Source organism: Puntigrus tetrazona, chromosome 7 (assembly GCF_018831695.1).
Source record: "Puntigrus tetrazona isolate hp1 chromosome 7, ASM1883169v1, whole genome shotgun sequence".
NCBI lineage: Eukaryota > Metazoa > Chordata > Actinopteri > Cypriniformes > Cyprinidae > Puntigrus > Puntigrus tetrazona.
The window spans coordinates 39,262,590-39,283,950 of NC_056705.1; the positions used below are offsets into that span (position 1 = coordinate 39,262,590).

The window sequence follows — 21,361 nt, forward strand, 5'->3', positions numbered from 1 at the left end:
ATGAATATTAATTTGCAAGGCAGAATCAGGCACTCATGTAGTTTTAAGAACAAAAGTTTTATTAATAAACACCAACATATAATCAAACACACAAGCATAAATACACAATAAAGTGCAAAGAAGGCTTGATGGAAAACATCAGAAAAAGCAGAGAATGATTGCATTGCCTCGTTGGTGAGGGTTCAGATGCAGTCTCGGATGAAAGTCTTTATGGTGCCAATGTTTTGGACTTGTACTCTTGGTCTTGTAACAAGGCCGCTTGAGCAAACAAAATGTAAGTATTATTGATATTAATAAAGATTTGAAAGAAAAGTAACTGTTTTATGATATATTCAATCATGTGTTCAAATTAGTCATATTTTTTAAAAAACGTTTGCAAAAGTTAAAACCATTAACCTTACTGACTGCATGATAAAGCCACAACATGTTTTCATGCCTGATCTAGCTGCATGTATGCCAGTCTCTCTACAATCAGTAAGTTTACTTCAAAAACAGAGATTTTATCTTCTCGTTGGTGGAAAATATAATGTAGTGATTGAGTATTTAAACCATTAATAAAAGGAAAGGGTAGGAAAGGGTATAAAATTTAATTAGGATTCGTCCTAAACATATCCCTACATTTAAATGTAATCATAAAACACATTCATAAAGCAGAATCAATGTGAACGCTGTAAATAAAAATGAAACAAATATACAAAAATTAGATCTGTGGAGCTGAGCTGAAGAACTTTTTCAGACTCGGTCTGGAGTTCCATCCTCTATCCTTTGCAAACATGAACACACTCTCAAACAGATCAGGGAATAAAGCCATCAGGTTGGTGGTCTCTGCATCATCTGGACTATGTGGAAAAAAAACACACACCAAAACATGATCTGACACACAAAACTACTACATTATTGCCTAAATATTGTACACTAGGCTATATGTAACTTACTGATGCTCATGCAGGTTGCGTATTAAACGCAGCAAGGCCAGTGTGTTCTCAGGATAGGGTTTCTTAGGTTCCATCTTCTGGAGAATGTCGGATGGCAACTGAAAAAATATATTTACAATGAAAGCTGTGTATAGATAAATGCGAAACATAGGAAGGATTTTTAAAGGGGTTAAAGCAGGCCATAAAGTGCATTCAAATCATTTATAACAAGGAAAATCTTGGAGGTTCTTTGAAGGCAGAAACCCCAATCATCAAGGAAAACGAAATCTTGTTCATTCACTAATAAAAATAAAGTAGCAGGGTGATTGTTTTAACATTTCTGCAAGTTATACTTACTTTAGTTTTCCATTTAGAAAAGGATTTCCCCTCAGTGTATTTTTCAACAGCTTGAAAGAGCTCCTCATCGATATTATTATACTTTTCGACCTCTTTCTGGGTTCCGATTTTTTTTAAATACTCCACTCTCCTGATAGGATTATAAAACAGTACAATACCATCAGCTGTTTTCAATAATTTTAAAACTGACAAGCTGCTAGTGCTGAACTTCTCTGGCTTATACCAAGATTACAGATTGTGATTTACATAAGGTCACAAGATGTTGATAAGTTTAGAGTGATAACTGCTAACGGCAAATTAGTGGAGTATTCTACTTGTCATCAGTCCAGAAGAAGGGGTGTGCAAGGGTTTGCTCCACTGTTGGTCTATCTTTGGGATTTTCACTGATCATCCATTTGATGAGATCCTTTGCTACTTCATCGTCCAGATGCTCCAGTGAGTATATTCCTTGTAAAATGTTGTAATCACAAGCAGCACCTTTACCAAATGGATGGTGTCCTCCAGAGAGAATGTAATACACCAACATCCCAGCAACCTTAATAAGGTCATAGTGTTATTAGTTTGTATATTTTAAAATATAGGTGTGAAAAAAAGGGTTAAAATGAGAGGAGAGATCACCTGAATGTCGGAGCTCCTCTTGTACCCAATGTTGTCCTCCTCATCTATGGTCTCTTTTGCCTTCCAGCATCTAGTTCCAGCACTGCTTGTTCGTAGAGTGGTTTGGCTGAGGTTCAATCGACGGCTTATGCCAAAATCAGACAATCTGGCTTTCCCATTTATGTCTGGGAAACAAGGAAAGGCCATTGTCCTTTTAAAAAAATAGTTTTGATAAATTAAATAAACATAGAAACTTTGGTTTAGCTCATACCAATCAGGACATTCTGGGGTTTGATGTCTCGATGGAGCACTTTGGTCTTCTCATCATGTAAAACCTGTAAGCTGCAGAGAACTTCCTTCACCAGCCTCTTCAGAACCAAAGACCTCTCAGCGCTGTCGTCTGGTAAGTGATTTACTATATATTCGTCCAGTGTGTACTCGCAAAGCTGAAGAACAAGGTATCCAAAATTATTGTCCTTTGCAAAGTCCACGTATCGCACAACAGATGGACTGTCACAAAGCCGTAGAAGTTTCTCTTCATTTCTGAGTACTTGGTAGTTAGATAGAATCATTCGTTTCACAGCCACCTCGGTGCCGTCATCCTTCAATCCAAGGAAAACCTCCGTCCCATCACTTCCCCTTGCAATCCGAAATTCTGGAGTCAGTACAAGATTAAATTTTGTTAGCCCATTGATATCGCTCTTATTCATGTTAGCTAGCTTATCAAGCTTGGACCTCCAACGAAGGCTGGTTGGACACCAATCTCTGGAGATGTCATTAGGTTGTGTGAACAGCTGGACACTTGAGTTTGTTTCCTCAATGGATGTCTCTACAGTGTCTGTATGTGGTTCCTCTTTATCTTGCTGCTCACTTTCTTGTGATCCCACTTCTTGCTGGATTTTCTTCTTCTTCTTCTTTTTCTTATTTTTTCTGCTTATTGATAGAGATGCAGTATCCTCACACAAACTATCCACTGCACTCGAATCGGCCGGATGTCTGAGGGATTTATCCAACTTAAGCAGCCTTTTTTTCGTGACTTCATCCAGCTCGGTCTCTGCTTTGATAAGTATCATCTCTGGGACAGGAGACAATCCAGATGCTGCAACAAGGTCGGGAGCGATGGCATTTAAACTCGCCAACAGTCCATAAGTCATCATTACAATTAGACTCGAATAATCAGGATGGGTGAGAGACAAGAGACTTTTGCACAGCTTCTCATAGACACAATCACTGAGGCCCAGTTTCTGATCAGACGTCTTCTGCATCATGACGTTGAGTATCCTAAGTATCAGAAAATTGACATTTTCTCCTGGTGGGTTTCCAGAGGGCTGAAAGCTGTTTGTAAGAATCGACACAAGATCACTGAATACTTGAGGAGAAACACTTTCACTGACACACGAAGCAGCATTTAAGCAGTTCAGTGCAACCAGCCAGTGTTTCTGAGGGATTTTTGGGAAGCGTCTGATGACTCCCTCGATGTATCTATCTGTGCTCTTTGTATCTTTTAACCACTTGATGGCGCTCTGATGATACGGCTCTGCACCTTGACCAGTGACGCCATAATACTCCTCAAATAAAATAATGTGACTGAACGGATGCTCTTCAAAGAAATGTTCCTTATAGATCCGCAAAACATTTTTCTGATTTTTCGAAGGCACGTCACAAAAAAAAGAGACAGATCTATATACATTCTCAAACACTTTATCTTGTAAAGATAACTGATGGATCATTCGCTCCATCTTTTTATCAAGCGCTGAATGCACTCCATAATTTATTACAGGTGAAGCTCCAGCCTCTACAAGTGCTTTCACAATATCTTCATGGTCATGATCAACAGCATATTGTATTGGAGTAAACAACTGTAATTGATATCCATCTGGGTTAGCTTTTGCTGCGAGTAATCTTTTCACGATACTCAGAGGAACTCCAGGTGTTAAAGCAGCGTAATGCAAAGGGGCCCATCCTTTTGTTGAGAATATATTTGGATCAGCTGACTCTCCAAGTAGGTAGGAGCAGATTTCTTCATTTCTGCATAAAACTGCTGCAGTTAAAAGTGTTACTTCATCCTTCCAAAGTTCAGAAGGGTACAATCCATTAATATCCCGTCCTCTTATTAATTTTCTAAATCTCTCCGGCTTATTTTCTATAATGCATTTTATTAGGGGATCCGTTTTTCTTGGAACCGAAACTGGCACTTGGATCTGAAATGCCATGGATCTTCAAAATCATCTCAATCAATCTTCAAAACTGCTCATTACAATCTGTGGAGAGATAATATGGGAGATAATATTATATTTCTGCCACGATTCTGAGCACGAAAGATGCTCAGGAACTGAGCTTTGTGGAGAAAATGTTCATCCTGCATGACAATTACGTTCACTAGATCAAGTTCTAAGGTTTATAAAGGATTTTCGTTGCAGAACTAGTGAGATAATGCACTAATTTAAATTAGTTCTTCTGTGTAATAGGCTATATGGGTATATTTGAACATTGCACTCGCAGCTTTTTTTCATGCATGTGTCTTTTTCAACGTGTTCCTAAAAGCAAAACGTTCTGATTGGTCAGTGATGTTAGTTTGGTTGTGAGTAAAAGCTGTGCTCATACCATTGGTAGTGTGTTCGGCTTGGCGTATAACAGCAAAGTACATCATTAGCAAATCTTTAAGCCCTGCACGGTGAATGAAAACATACTGCGGAGTTTTAAATCCGAAAGTGCACCATGTATAAAGTCATTGTCTCTCAAAGAGTCGACTCTGAATCATCGAAACGAGTCGTTTTTAAAATGTACCTGATTGGACCAATCACCACAGATTAGCATTTCTCAAAGGAGGGGTTTAGAAAAATTAATCATAGAGCGAAATTGAAAAAAATATAAAAAATAAATGCATCGGCCTATTAAAAGACAATGAACTTGTTTATTTTTGGGGTTTTTTTCATGCATGTCAGCCTGCAAAAAAAACCCTTTCATTACCGATAACTTTAATAAAAGGAATACCCTGAAAAGTTTATGTTACACATGCATTTTTGAAGTCTGCTAAAACGGATCAAATATTTCGAATATTTCGTTGTGCTTAAGTGAAACTGTTGTAAGTATACTTCAGGTACATATTAAATATCCTGCATTTAAAAGCGTATATACAGCCACCCTTATCAGTAGTGACATTAAAATTCATTTTAGGTGTAATATTAAAAAAAATATGCCTTCTGCAATAAACACATTCCCAAATAAAATTTTATATCAGAAAGTTGTTGTTGTCTGTTGTTGGTGTCAGCAATTCAAATATTATATATATATATATATATATATATATATATATATATATATATATATATATATATATATATATATATAATATTCTAACCGGAGCACATTTTGAGCTTCTGGTCAACCTTTACTTGGACCTTTCCAATCTGGCAACACAGATGCGCACAAGCATTGGAAGAATTCAGAAACCTACCATTCTTCGGTGCTAGTTACAGCTTTAAGATCGCAGGACTTTTGCAGTAGCCCGTGGAAATGTAAACTGCAAAATGTAGGGTGTGACGCGCGCGCCTTTTCTTTTCCAGAAAATGAAACTCGAATTTAAATGTTTTGTATGCAAATAGGACATGCAATGTGACCGGTGTGTTTGGCTTTCATAGCACGTTAAATTGTTACCTACTTTATTCCCAGAAATCGTCCTTTAAGCAGAGGATGACCCGTCGGGATTGAGGCTATAGTCATTCGATGACATGCACTTCCTCGTTCACGCACGCACTACGAACGTCACGCCACGCCACGCCCACTTCAGGAAAAAAGGGTTGAGAAACAACTGGAAGCTGTTCATCAGCTGGGAAAGAACCGGTCAGCGCTACAGTAGTGCATTAAATAACATCCTAAAATGAGCTGACAATATGCTTGGCGCAGCAGTTGTTGTTAAAATAAATGCTGGCTGAATCCCACATGTATCTGGTCCCAGTAATGGTAATTATGCCATCTTCAAAACACCAGCTGTAGGCCTACATTTAATCAAAAAGCATGAGTCTTATATTTTTATAGCCTAAATGGTAATATATATATATATACACACACAGCAGCATGCAAGCAGTTCAGTGAAACCGGACAACATTTCTGAGGGATTTTTGGGAAGCGTTGCATTGGAAAGAATTTCAGAATTGATTCCCACCTGGATTTTAGTAATCTTTCCACAATACTCGGGTGTTAAAGCAGCATAATGTAGAGGTGTCCATCCTTTTGTTGAGCGTATGTTTGGATCAGCTGACTCTTCAAGTGAAATCATCCGCCCAGATCGCAGAACGGTAGTCCATTAATATCTCTTTTATTAATTTGTAAAGTTTATTTAGCTTATTCTCTTTCTAAATGTAATAGAGGATCTGTTCTTCTTGGTCCTCCTATAGTATAGCATTAAATTATTTTCTTTTTCCTTTAAATTGTTAATAGAAAGTGTTACTAAAATTGTTTGTTTGGTTAAAATCTTTAAATTCTGTGAGTATCAGGTCATGCATCTTAATTTCAGTAATTTTTGTATTTGAACTATTTATTAGGGCTGCAACAACTAATCGATAAAATCGTTTATTATCGATAATGACTCTCATAATCGGATCTGTCCGTAGCGCACGGCCAAATAAAATGCCATTTTTTTAGCTGTGCATTTGTTTGACGATCACTGTGCCACGTCCGACCTGATTGCACTGTATTTCATATGACTTTTATATATAAATGTATTAGTATTTTCAATCATTTAATTCCTTGTTTTTATTGTTGCAAACGACTGTTTTACTTCCTTTTATGTAAAGCACTTTTATCTAATTACCACTGTGTACGAAATAAATAAACTTGCCTTGCAACATTGAATAACGCATTTCTAGGGACATGAATATAATATATAATATATAAATCACCCCATTTACAAAGTGGCTAAAATCCTAATTTCTTAATTCTTTCAAAACTGTTAGAAAACAGGTGTGTTATGTATCAGAAATCAACTGATGATCAGTGTTCATAAGCATTTATTTACATTAGTATTTAAAAACATGTCTAACATTCAACAAATGAGAATAAAAACAAGGATTTACAAAATTAAAATTCTATTTTGCATATCAGAATAAGCTAAAACTGGTACGAATAAGAACATCATATGATCAAGTAAGAGTTGTTCTTTGATTCTTCTTTTTTTTAGTAAGATTAAGGTATTGAATACTAATAGCTGAATATCATGCTTTTGCAGGCTGCAGTCATTATTTGGGGTTGTGTTTTTCTTCTCTCCGTATCTCAGCTTGCAAAACAGTAAGAAAATGAGGTTCTTATTTTAACGCACTTGTTATAAAATAAGTCAGACATTTAACATTCGTCACTAGTACTTAAAATAAAAAGCTTTTTACATTCATTGCACGATATATGTCCAAAATCAGTTTACCACATTCTTAAATTGGTAATGAGTAAGATTAAGTCACTTTCTTTATTAACAGAACTATGATAAATTTAAAGGTTTGTGCTTTTGACAATTTCCCTGTATTGAAGCATAGACGATCTTTTTCTTTCACAAAAGACTTTGACTTTTTGAATTCATTACAACCAACCACAGGAACGCATTTCTGCCTAAAATCAGACAACTGAAATACAAGTTTGGATTTGTTAACAGATCCAAATAAATATGACAGAGGCTTTACTTGACATCACAACTCAGTCCACTGACCAAAAGGGGGACATGATTTAAATAAATATTGAAAAATGAGGTAAAATGTCTCTAAAGATAATAGGACTGCATTTGTCACCCGTATCACTATTTGATCTGCATGCTTGCTCTGAAAATTGTATTTTTTATTTGCTGCAGCCACATCATGCACGGTATCAGCTGTTGCATACAGAGTTTTTAAAGGCTCTCAGATTTACAGTATATATCGTTATGTAGAGTGTTTTAGGTAGTTACAGGTGACAAGTGCAACTCTTTTCCGCAGTCCATACATTCGGCAAAAATGTCCTTTGATTCAGCAGGGATGAGTAAATGTTATATATAACAATTCTAATACACAGTAGTACAACAAAAATGTCGAAACCTTCCCAGAATCGATGTAAAACTACAAAGATGCATGATGTAATACTTATTACTGTGAACCTGATTATGCTTCCCAGACCTCCCTCTTCTTAAAACCCACTAATTGCCTTTCCAGAAAAACGTCCAACTGCTAAAGGAAGGGTTGCTGACGTGCCTTAACTGCGACTCTGTCCACGACACTGTACCACTCAAAGACTCAGATCAATGATGATATGCTCAAAGATCTGTGTGCTGCCTTTAAAACTCGAGGCAAATACAAAGTCCCTCCGGTCGGTGGAGACCACCGTGAAGGAACGAGGAGCCTGGATGTAGACTTCCTTGAAACGTTCAAAAACCTTCTCCTCTGCGTCCCACAGATAGACCTGCGAGAAGGTGTAGTCACTTCCCAGAGCCAGGTAGTACCTTTCTTTGAATGAAAACGGCTGCAGGATCATGGAGCCTCTCGAAGGAAGGGCCTGGACCTCAGAGAACTCCTTCGCAGTCCAATGCAAGACTTTGGAGTCGCCGATGTATCGGGTCATGGCCAGGTAAAGATCCTCCTTGATCCAGAAGGTCTTGACAGCGACTACATCTTCCATGTTTGGGATCTCTCCTTGTAAAGCGAACTTCTGAGTGCTCCTGCTCCACTGATAGATGACCGGTACTTGGGAACGGCTCGCTAGGATAAGATGGGCCTTACCGTCCAAATTCACAAACTCTGCATCAGTATCTCGAAACCATTCGTGAAGCGACTGGTAAGAGTAGAAGCCCTTGTCGTTCCATTTGTAGAGGGTGGAAAGACCGGCCTTCGAGCTGTCAGCGATGATGAAGAACCAGTCGTTGCCGATCTCAAAGGCCTCTATGTCATTCGGCTTGGAAATCTTGGAAACCTCAATGTCCTGGAACTTAGTGAACTTGCTCTGGTCTTCATCAAACTTATAGATGTGGGAACCACCAAAGAGTTGAGCGACGATGACAAACACCTGGTTCTGGATGATCACAGACTTGCAGCCCACTATGGACTGACCTGAAAGAAAACACATTGCATGAGATTTATGTGGCCATACGCAATCCTTCATATGATGGCTTGACAGTGACTCTACCTGTGATGTTGTCATAACTCCTGAAGTTCATCTCGATGTGGTCCCACTGGAGCACCATGCAGCTCTCTATGTTGGGAGCAGCGATGGCCACATACACGTCGTTCTTGTGGGAGAACGTGTCCACAGACAAAGACTCGGTAGACACAGAGTGGAGTGGAATGAAATCTGGACAACATATGGTAAAACCACATCTTAGTAACTATGTTTGCCTCTCTGATATGCTGCAGAGAAATCTTAAAAGAGACACCCAAGGCAGATATTCTTTGCAAGGCTTGATGCATGTCATTGAAATATTCCCAAGCTGTAAATGCCCAGATATATGCAGCTGTTGGAGAAATACATCTCAATTCATCATCTCTTAGGGCCGGGACACACCAAGCCGAATTCTAAGCACTAGCGGAAGCAAAAGATGAGAATGTTTCATCTCGCATCGGTTAGACTAAAAAGCTGTGCTTGAACACACCACATAGACTACAGCTGACTGCAAACTAGAATGTGTATTCTGTGCCTGCGTAAGAGGAACTGACCATCTACATCAGAAGCAATTAATAGTTTATATTTTTAATTTAAAAGGACATATCGAAACAAGGATATACAGTATATGTAATATATAAGATATGAGCCGATATAAAAAAAAAAACCAAAACAAAGCATCACTTGCTTACCATTTTGAATATCACTTATGCGTATTTCTTTCTTTATACTGAGCGTCATGTTGTTAAGAAAATTACTGCTTATCGCAATGCTTGGGTAACATAATATAATGTTAGATTAGCCTTCTGCCTTTTTATCACTTCCGCTAAATGTTAAGATTCTAATCAGATTTTTCTCTCTCTCTGAAGTAAACATTTAATTAATACCATACCTTTCAAAGCTAAATTACAAAGTGCTTTACAATCAGAAAGATCAGTGCAGTAACAAAATACACAAAATGCCATCAAAATAAAGAAAAAGCCATACAATAAATGTGAGCCTTGAGAAGAGACTTAAAAGAGGATACAGTAGTAGCCTACCTAATATACCCAGGCAGGGAGGTCCACATCGTAGACACATGGATATCAAAAGCACAGTCACCTTTGGTAACAAGTTGAGATGTTGGAACCATTAATAGGGTCCTACCATAGGATCTCAAGAAACGATAAGCCTCATAAGGAGTTAATAAATTATAGATATAAGCAGGAACCTGATGCTTCAAGGCTTTAAAAACAAACAACAAAAGCTTAAACTCACAGGCAACCAGTAAAGAGCAGCAAGAATCTGTAGAATCTAACCAGCAGCATTTGCTGCAATCTTTGGAGATTTCTCTTGCTAATACTAAAGTTCTGGGATAAAGAGACAATCAATTGCATATCATCTGCATAGTTGTGGAACTACATAACTATGCATGATTAGACCCAAGGGTAAACAGAAGGGGACTCAAAACAGATCCCAGAGGGACCCCACAAAATAAAGGAGCACGAGAAGAGGAGGGATCTCCAAGCACTAGGGAAAAAGACCTATTCAACAAATAAGAAATAAACCAATCCGATCCATGACCTCACACTATTCATCACTGGGCAAACATCTGCTGATGTAAACTTAACAAGAGCACAAACACTGCAAAACATACTGCAAAAACTTGTCCAATAGACGCTTGCTGAGAGCCGACTGTCGGCTTGGTGTGTCCTAGCCTTTAAAACTACGATGAAATGAAATTACGTTCTAAAAAAAGAAAGGTTCTCTATTGGCATCAATGGTTCCATAAGGTTGTTCCAGTTTGGAACTTAAAAAATCTTCCTTTTAAAAACTGTTCAATGAAAGATTTCTGCTATGGCATTGCTGCGAAAGAGTCATGTCAACATGTATTTTTAAGATTTATTAATAATGACAGATCCTTTCTTCCTTTTTGCTCCATGTAGAAAAATATAGGGCAGGACTTGGTTCTAAGCATCAGTAGTTGATTGAATTTTCAGATCAGGGTGTTGCACGTAAAAAATTGGAGGTGAGCTTGCAGAAGTGAACTGATGAGACTAAATGATTGGAGAAGTCCAGCATACATCACCAGAGAGAAGCTATTTCATTAGAAGATCCAAAGAATCTCAATGTACTGTTAAAAAACAATCCACTGAAGTGGCTTTATAGCCTAATCACTACCACGCATGCACATGCTCATTCACAAACCTGTAGAGATGCATTCGTTATGCAAGCTCGCCATGTCATTGAGACGTTTGCCCTTCATCTCTTCAGGACCAGCGCAGAGGACGTCTGATACAGTGGCATTAGTGCTCTTTAACCACATCATCAGCCACTTCGCTCGGCAGTCACACTCAAAAACATTCCCCCTCAGGTCTCTGCAAGGAAATATATATGAAAACATCGATAAGCATTGATCCTATTATACAGTGTATATTTTTCAGTAGGCTCAAAAAGACATTTTATCATATCACATTCAATGCACTATACTATAATACAGTTATTGCTAAGTAAGCATTTGCAAAACTCAGACTCACAGCTCTATCAATGAGTCCAGATCAATGAATAGATCTCTGGGCAAAGCTTTAATGTTGTTGTTTGCCAAAGACCTGTGAAGAATACAGCAACACTTACTACAAATAATTGGCAAATTTATGTTCATTTAATATGATTAAAAGTAACATACAGATGAGTCAAATCCCTAAGTCCTCTGAAAGAGTATTTTGATGTCGTTTCGATCTTGTTGTTTTCTATGAACCTGAAGAATGGAGAGAAAATAGGAGCAGACAGTGAATGAATTATAACTGTCAGCGTACATGAAAAGAAATAACCATTAAAACAATCACATAAGAAAAATAAATACATTTCCATTAAGTATGTGTAGAAAACATTTAGAATAATAAATAATATCTTCAATATGCAATCGTCAACAGTCACAACTTCCCTTTTTTCTCTCACATAAATAGCTTACTTAAAGATGCACCATCCAAGATACGGATGAGTTTGTTTCCTCGAATGAACAGATTTGGAGAAACTTAAAACTGCACCATTTGACCACCAATGGATCTTCTGCAGTGAATGGGTGCCGTCAGAATGAGAGTCCAAACAGCTGGTAAAAACATCACACAAGTAATGTAGGCCAATCCAGTCCATCGGTTAACATCTTCAGGTAAATATCCGTGTGTTTTTAAAGAACAAAATCCATCATTAAGGTGTTTTAACTAGAAAAAAAACATAATAATGGCTGTTTTTGCTTACAAATGGTTTTTGATTTGGAATGTTTCTCTCCCAATTCAGACAAAATTACTTTTTCACCGGAGAAAGCAATATTATGGATACAAGCTAGAAGTATGTTTAAAGTTAACAATGATTGATTGATCTTCATGATGATTGGTCTTGATGTATTGGTTTCTCGCAAACACACACCCTTTCACTTCTCGAGATGTTAATTGATGGAGTGCTGTGGATTATTGTGATGTGTTTATCAGCTTTTTTGATGACACCCGTTCACTGCAGAGGATCCATTGGTGATGCATTTTTCTACACGTTTCTATAAACCAACTCTTCTACATTATATCTATAAAATTATGTATTAAGACTTACAAGTACTCCAGGTGCGGAAGGCCAGAAAATGCATCGTCCCTTATTGTAGTGAGGGCATTGGAGTTCAGCAACCTGTCAGAGTTTACAGCCATAATCATTCCCAACAATCACGCTCACTGTAATTATAACAGTCCCGCAGCAGTGAAGTACACACAGATAAAAAGTGCCCCGTCACTGTCAATGCACGCCAGGGCAGGCACATATTTCTCTATATCTCTACGTCGGTGTATCAAATCGCTGACGTCCCGAAATACGCCAATGACAGCATGGAAAAGTCATCAGAGTCACCGTGTTCTCGGTGTCAAAAAGAGAACGAAAGGAAAACCGTCGCTATCTGGAAGCAAATGTGCCCTGACTTATTAAATAGCTAGGGGGCGAATGAAAGAGGCCTTTCTATTCGTCATCTGTCACCTTCAGCGGTTTAGTTGAGGAGCACACTGGATTCCAGTGCTACATAACCGAAGCCGAAACGTGTTTAATAGAGTAATATGCCAAATGGATGCATTATTATACGGGCCTAAATATTTTCCGATCTAACGTTAGATACATAATTGTATCTGTTTTTGAGGTTATTCCACACTACTTTGCATATATTTGGTGTATATTTTTGTAGAACGGGCATAATGTAACCATGCAAATACAAATAAAACACAAATGAAACGTTTTTAATAAACAGGTTGGATTTTCCGGTAAACGGAACAGATCATCAGCAAAAGATTTCGGTTTACAGTTGATATACCCCTAATTTTTTGGACGAGTGGAAAAAGGCCTTTCTGTTCATCATCAGTCACCTTCGAGTGCTTAGACGAGGAGCGCATCGGATTCCAGTAAATAGCTAAAGACAAAACGTATTTAATAATTGTCCGATATGGCTCTTGTAATCCAGAAAGCAGTCTGTTTTTGAGATTATTCGGTACATTTTTGGTACTGGTTATCCATGCATTAACCTTTAATAAAAAATGCATTTAGACAGTTATTGTTATTTTCGGCCGAAGTGTGGCAGATCTTCAGAGAAACATGCAAATGTGACAGAAAAACCCAAACTCTCCACAAATGCAAAGTTTACAGTAAGTGAATGATACCATGCCATGCACATCTGCTCGGACGGGCTTCACTTACAGTAACTGTAAGGATGGTATGTGTGAGAACATCGCCTCCCTGACCTCAGAGAAGGTCCCATTCACGATGCTCCTGCAAAACACCAGTCATATGAGACGTTCATGACAAGCCTGGCACGAAGCGAGAGCCCGTTACACACATCGCACCGCTATAATCCCCCCTTCGTAGCCTACTAAGTGGACTTACAGCGAGCTGACATCGTAGGGGATGAATCGCGGGACGTACGAAGACCCGACGCAGATAATAGACTCCTTGGAGCAGCTGCACGGGGAAGGGCACTTGAAAACCTTCTTCCCCGCGTTCCCCGGAGCGGCCAGGAGCAGGACCAGGACCAGGACCAGCGCCGAGGCGAGCACGACGGTCTGCATGGTGTCCGTCAGGCTCGCACGTGTGAAGCGGCTCGAGCTCTTCATCCACCCTGCAGCAGCAAATGCAGCACCGAAGCTCCTGACATCAGCAGTCTCTCCTCTCAGGACTTATTTATTTATTAGGGCGCCCAACATCGGCGGATGCCGGTTCAACAGCCTCGGAGGCTGTACAGTAAATGGCAACCGTTCGGTCAGGGATCATGAAATACGTGCAAAAAATGAAAAGATGATGATTCTGATGATGAGTCTTTTGCTCTTGTTATTTTGGCCGCCGAAGCATTATCAAAGTCCACATGAAATCACCTACAGTGCAGTTTTTCTTTCCTGTGTTGGTGTGTTTCCTGCTGAAGCAGGATGTTGAGGCCGAGCGTCGTTAAAACAAAATAAAAAATAAATCAAATAAAAGCCAATAATCTTACGGTGCTATAAATAATGTGCTTAATTTAGTTTTTGTTATAGGCTGAAAATATAGCTACATATTGCGAGTACTAATATAACAGTGAAAATTACATTGCGGGATATTTTGAAATTTATAAAAATATATTATGATTTTTTTTATGTAACCACTACGCTGCTAAAGTATTGTTAGATGTATTGGCAAAATATGATTTTTTTTTTTTTTTTTACAAAACATACGTTTCATTCAGAGAACCAGAAAGCCACTCGTTTCGTTTTTACGAATCGCTATTGCTAATTTCACAAATAATTGCGAAGTAACGGAAAGCATCACTTTGAATTAAACGTGACATTTCAGTAGATACTCAACATACTCAAGTAATCAATTTAATTAAAAATTTAAAAATATTTTTTTATAGAGTACATCTCGAAATAAATCTTTAATTTATTTATTTAGTTAAATTTTTATTCATTTTAAATTTAATGTAATTTATATAATTAAATATAGATATTTCTATTATTAATTTATTTATTTTTATCATTCTAGTACTAAAAAATGGGTGGGTTCTTTTGCAGCTAGCTGTTGTGAAACATTCAGCATGCTAATAACATTTTAAAACGATTATATAACCATAACATGAAAGAAAGAGCTATTGTCAGCAGATTTCTCTATTGCTTTCAAAACACTTAGTTAAAGTAGGTGATGAGTCAATGAGACTCGAGCCTCAGATTCTGATGACTCGGGAAAAACATTAAGCTGTCTTTTATAATTAACTTTTATATTGGAGATAAACTGAATTTGTTCTAGAGTATTAAAGCCAGTTGCTGTTTGTTTGTTTTGTTTGATGCCTGTGTTTTTCATCTGTTCATTCAAAAAGGGCAAGAACCAGACCAAACTTATTTATATGCGAGTATATGTACTTCATGTAGGCTAATCCGCTGCGGTGCTTTAAGAGCAAAGTCATAAACAGTGACTGATAATGAGAGGAAAACGAATAGGTGTAGCCTAAGTGGTTTGAAAAAGCTGCATCAGCAAAACAGTGAGATAAACAGTGGAAGTTATTACTAAGAGATAAAGCTGAGATCGGTCAAGGTAGAGGACGGAGACAGAAGGTTTGCAGAGAACAGCAGAGGCTGATCCGACATAAATCACGAGCAGAAGTGCTGCCGGACTGCACATTACACGCATTACAGCGAGGTGCGAGCAAAGCTGATTCAACACCCAAAACAGAGACTGCGCACGTCACATGACAGATGTTATTAAAAACTCGGCACTATTGTGTTACTGAGTTAGCAACTTTACACGCTCCACCGAAAGGGATCACTTTGTGAGCACTGCACAGCTCAAATTTCCATTTGCAGAAAAAAAAAAAAAAAAACACATTAAAAGGAATAGATATTCTCACCTGAAAGTAGGACAGGATTAAGAGATAGTTTGCAGTTAAGTTAAATATATATATATATATATATATAAATAATATTATATAATATTATATATAAAATAATATTATATAATATATATATATAAAATAATATTATATAATATTATATATAAAATAATATTATATAATATATATATATATATATATAATATATATATATATATATATATATATATATATATATATATATATATATATATATATATATATATATATATATATATATATATATATATATATAAAATAAAGAAGGCTAAGACATTTAGCCTTAACTGGAACATTTTTTGCATAAAAAAACCTTTCATATTCTTTTGATATATTCAACTACAATGACTTAAAAAAAAAAAAAAAAAGAGCAGCACCAGATGACTTAAATTGACAAAATAACGTATTTATTGTCAGTTAGGGTAAACTATCAAACAAAGAGTTTTGAATTGAGTATTGAGGAAAAAAACAAATGCATTAGTGCATTTCTATATCATCATTCTCACAAGGTTATTACAACAAGATCACATGAAAAACTGATTCCTATGCATGTAACTCTTTCACCCAGAGCATCAGGGCACGGATTGGTCATCCACGTCTTCAGCGGGTGATCCTGACTCACTCTTCTCTGCGGAAGCTTCTTTGCTGAGGCTCTTGAGGCATTTATCGAGTCTCTTGATGCACAGCGTTATATCATCTCTGGTTATTCCGATAGCGGAGGCTGCGTTAAGGTACGGGCAGGGATAGGCGACTGCGTGCGACATGAAGCCACGAAACGTGTGTCCGCTCACGGTCTGCTCCACACCCAGCGGGACGACCCTGCAGTCAAATATTACAAGAGAGCACGCTTAATACTGCACTGAATGTGAATGTGTGCTTAAAAGCGGATTAAAAAAAATACTATTGTTAATGCAATAAAAGGCCTCTTAAGCGATCGTTTAACACACTTAAGCGCACTTGTAATCATGCAAAAATTAACAGCAGACGAATGCACAGCCGAGACAAACCAAATTTAGATGTACTTTAACTAAGGGCGTGTCATTTGGACAATAAAAACAATGTTGTCCATTAATTATGCCATTGTAATATCACCACTACAATGATTAATTTCTAGCCAACGATGATAAATTAAACCGCTCCTCTAAAAGACTGATGAGGACAAATACTCTTTCTGAATTCACTGCACACACTTCGTTCGGTCTTTAATTCTCCCGTCATATTTATTCACCGCAGATAGAGTGCATGGTCTGTGACAGACTAAAAGGAGGTGGAGAGGATAATGCTACAGGATAAACCCTTGAGAATGAGAATGACTCCCATTTAAATAATGAAAGCGGACAGCAGAAAGAAGGTTTCGTTCATTTTACAGCAAGTCAGCTAGTGTCCAGCAGAAAATACTAAAGGAGTAGTTCTGCAGATTTTGGCTTTTTTGTTTTGGTACAAGGTTTCGTTTGGATACATGTAGCGTTGCAAGGATTGCTCGACAGTGGATCCTCTGCAGTGAATGGGTGCCGTCAGAATGAGAGTCCAATACCGAAAAACAATCCATGCTAAAACCCCAATCACTAAGATGTGCAAACTTAAAACTGTCGTTCACGACTTAAAAGTCTATCTGAAGCGATATTGCAACGTGATCTCGCTCTCATTCTGACGGCACCCATTCACTGCAGAGCAAGTGATGTGATGCTACATTTCTACAAAACTGTTCTGACGAAGAAACTAGCTCCTCCACATCTCGGTACATTGTCGGCAAATATTCATTTCAGACTCACTTAAAGAAGATAAAACTCTGCTTTCGGGTCTAACACATCCAATCAGTCATCTAGAACTACACAGTATACAGGAAGTAAATTGCAAGCTGTCATGTATCCTGGTATAACAAGCATGCTTCCGTATCGGAACAAAGTGAGGTTAGTTAGTGAGGCTGTGTGTTATATTACAAGAGACGTGAGACAGAGTAGCCACTTTCTGGTTTCTTCTCTGCTTGAACACCCGAGTTCACGTCCACTAATCCTTTTCTCATTTTTGCTTTTAGGTTAAATTAGAGGTCAACAAACACGCGGAAACAGGCGGCGGCGGAGCGGTCAGCAGCTCACCTGGCTCCGGACACCTGTCTGGTGAAGAGCATTGAGCCCAGCTGCGTGACTGCTGCGGCGCCGTGTGTCTGGAGACGCTTCAGAGACATCGCTGCAGAGCACAGGAAAACGTATGAATTTAATACAGTTTAATGCTTCCCTTATTAAAAGAAGTGCACTTTAGCGTATATTTAAAAAGAGCGCTTATCACAGTGTGAATGGAATGGACTGTTTTCAGATAACTAACTGCATGTTAATTGCAGATTTACGGTAAATGCAGTTAGCTGAATTTTAAAGTGTTTCTGACTCACTTAAGCAAGTTCTGAAACATTATTAAGGTATACTGTTTAGTATAAATATAGTTTTATGTTGAAATTTGTATTTTGTGTATTTCTGACTATGCATTTGTAAAGAAGTTGCATTTCAGTACATTTAAAATACATTAACTTTAAATGCGATAATAACATGCTACAGTTAAAATTATGAGCAAGTACTTATGATTTAGTACGCTTGTAAACACCTCAAATACGCATACTTTTAAAAGCGTAATATTAAAGCATTCGTTTAAAATGTCCTGCAAAGTGGACTTTTTTTAAAAGTGTACTTAAGTGTTTCACTTTAAGTCACTTAAGCGGCCTTTTATTCCGTAATATATTCTCTGAAAGTGCACGTTAAATACAATTAAGTTCATTTCTTTTTTTACAAGAATGGCCGCACAAGACTTAAGCGTAAGACTGAAGACTTAAATGCATTTTAAATATCGCTTGCACCTGAAAAGACTTAAGATTCAAGTCAAAATACACGACCTGAACGGTCATCGACATAGAGAAAGAGGCTCTGCTCGGCCAGATGGTTTAATTACAGGATCTGCCAGCGGGGGCTAACTAGCCAAACCCTGACTCCCGGCGGACATGCAAAAGCTATTTTTGGAATCCTTTTTATTCACAGTGAAAATGCACTCGTGAAACCCTCGTACGACATGGCACTGCACATGACGCATGGCTCCTCACCCAGTGATATGGGATTGTGTGGCGTATGCAGCAGTCTCTCCCCGTGTCTCTCGGCTAGAGCACTCAGCTCCTGTGCCAGGTGACCATACAGCTCCTGCGGGCCGTACAAAACTACAGTTAAAAATAGCTCTCCACTATACACAGCTTTTTTTTTTCCTGTCGCACATTCTGTTTTCTGCTAATGTTGCATTTCTCTGTCTGCTGGCCTTCAGTAAACCCAGCACCTGCTTCCCTCTCCAGGCAGCCCAGCTCTCTCCTGCTTTCCCATCTGAAGCTTTAGTGTAATTGCATCACAGAATCAGCTGTGTTGGCAGAGCTGTGTCCACCACTGGGATCAATTAGAAATGAACTGTAGGAGGCCCTCGGGTTACGGGGCCCTATTACGATGCTGTTAGTAAGTCTTCTGAGATCTACATTACGAAAACACGGAGTCCTTGAGGGTTTATGATATGCAGAAGCTCACATTGCGAAAATGAAATTCATCCTAGCAACCAGTTGGAAAACCCTAGCAACCACCCACAATTCTCTAGAATTTTGGCGCCAAATTTTAAAAGGCAAAAATAGAAGAAGTACATAATCATCCTTGAGAAAATCAATGCATTTGTAGTTTACGTACGTGAAATCTATTTTAAATAAAACATGCAGATGTATTATTACACCATTATAACACTATTATATTAAAATGGCATAAAAGCTCTCTGAAATGTAGTTAAAGAAAGACACTTTCATCAATCAGGTAACCACTTAAGTACAAGTTTTACTTTAAATTCATTTTAAATGCTAGTAAATGTTGACTAAAATGATAATTATTGCAATTACATTATTAATATTATTATAACATAACTGCAATTATATTATTAGTAAAGCATTAACGTTGGCTTTTAAATTCTTCAAATGTATTAAACTGCAACTGGATTAATTAAACATATATTTAAATACATACATACAATTTTAAATAAAAAATTGCATTAAGATATTTTAGTTTACCAGAAATGCTTTTAAGTACATTTATCAGTGCTTTAACCATACTACAGACTTCAGAAACAATTATAAAGATTTACATGACCAACTTAAGCGAGTCAATAAAGCAGCTTATCGCATTTAATATAAATGTAAACAATGCATTTTCATTTAACTGTAATTAACATGCAATTTAGTGTCTCAAAATGTTACATCCGGATTACTCTTAAGTACGTTTTTTAAAAGACATAATTTCTCTAGTACTTCTTAAAAGTATGCTAAAGTGCACGTTCAGAAATTCATTCTCTTTCGGCTAAAACGAAGAAACTGACTCGTCTTATCTAGTCAAGAAAGAGCGTAAATTATTAATAATCCGGATGCATTAGTCGTGAATCAATAAGCTCTGTAAGCGTCTCATCGCATGAAGGCTAATGGTGTTTTCCAGCATGCACTGGAGTCTCGTTGGGTAACGTTCACACCAGGGGCCTCAATCAACTTCCAGCGGGGCCTCAGAACGACTTCCTGTTAGTCGTTAGTACTAACTTGTACACTGAAATCATATTTCCTTTTTTTGCTCGAATTAGCTATTGTTTTTACTCTGGGAACGGCAAAAATCACAAAATTAATCGAACCGCCCTTAACCGAATATTTCGGCGATCCCTTCGTTGTTGGCATCGTTTATATAAATCCAGCTTTGCCGTAACTACCGGACGAACTGAAACCGTTTTATATCTAAAAGAGTATTAGGTCTATAAGCAATGCTTAAAGTAACGCAGGTAAGAAATGTTCACCTTCCTCTCGGCCAAGAGCTTCTTGTAGCCGTTGGCTCCCAGCGTGAGGAGCGTAATGAGGACGTCCAGAGACGGAGACGCAGAAGCTCGTCCTGCACGAGAGAACATCATCTCAATCCTGGAATGCATTAAAGGGTCGAGTGCAAACATAACAAGGATGCATGCTATATCGGTACCATTATAGACGAATTTGGCGGTATGGCAAAATAACACTCGCTGTAGCAACATCACATGACCTCTTTAAAGACTGTAGCGGTAATGACGGATGTTAATGCATGCTCATGTCTGCAGTTAGATATGCATCTAATGTTTAATCTTCAACAACTGACTACTAAAATACAACATATGATGCATTTAAAATGATTCTTAAATTTTATAATGCGGAAATGATCCGCCTGCTGCCGTCAGCCTGGATTTGAATACTGTCGAGTTTGATAACCCCTGCAGCAGAAATCGTTTCATAAGCGCTATTCAGTTCCTGTTTACGGAACGAGTTGGAAATGTGAACGTATTCGAGTGAGCCATGAAAAGGTGCAGCACAGATGAAGTAACAATGGAAGCATCTCTAGCACACTCGGAGAATCAATATTAGCAGGAGTGTTTGGGGTTTCCTCTGCAGTGCAGAAAAAGGTGGGAGGGATACAGTGTGCAGGAG

General features: G+C 37.9%; 3 protein-coding genes across 3 annotated transcripts in view; all 3 read right to left on the reverse strand.

Moving 5' to 3' along the window:
• Window positions 1-38: 38 nt before the first annotated feature.
• On the reverse strand, window positions 39-5,618 carry LOC122349643. The gene is made up of 7 exons (XM_043245768.1): window positions 5,530-5,618; window positions 2,140-4,129; window positions 1,890-2,053; window positions 1,586-1,806; window positions 1,272-1,401; window positions 936-1,033; window positions 39-839 (listed from the first exon to the last, which is right to left on the reverse strand). Exons 2-7 carry the CDS (start codon window positions 4,079-4,081, stop codon window positions 701-703), a joined length of 2,694 nt encoding a protein of 897 aa, XP_043101703.1. The 5' UTR covers window positions 4,082-4,129; window positions 5,530-5,618; the 3' UTR covers window positions 39-700.
• A 1,242-nt stretch (window positions 5,619-6,860) lies between these two features.
• lgi2a (leucine-rich repeat LGI family, member 2a) lies at window positions 6,861-14,365 on the reverse strand. The gene is made up of 8 exons (XM_043243327.1): window positions 13,866-14,365; window positions 13,680-13,751; window positions 12,561-12,632; window positions 11,644-11,715; window positions 11,495-11,566; window positions 11,166-11,335; window positions 9,006-9,170; window positions 6,861-8,929 (listed from the first exon to the last, which is right to left on the reverse strand). The coding sequence occupies exons 1-8, from the start codon at window positions 14,090-14,092 to the stop codon at window positions 8,112-8,114; spliced, it is 1,668 nt and encodes a 555-aa protein (XP_043099262.1). The 5' UTR covers window positions 14,093-14,365; the 3' UTR covers window positions 6,861-8,111.
• Window positions 14,366-16,255: 1,890 nt separating this feature from the next.
• The window catches only part of sepsecs (Sep (O-phosphoserine) tRNA:Sec (selenocysteine) tRNA synthase), a 12,249-nt gene continuing 7,143 nt past the window's right edge, over window positions 16,256-21,361 (reverse strand). The window contains 4 exon segments of the mRNA XM_043243737.1: window positions 16,256-16,689; window positions 17,967-18,057; window positions 18,956-19,049; window positions 20,707-20,798. Of these exon segments, the coding sequence (XP_043099672.1) occupies window positions 16,443-16,689; window positions 17,967-18,057; window positions 18,956-19,049; window positions 20,707-20,798 (524 nt within the window). The 3' untranslated portion in view covers window positions 16,256-16,442.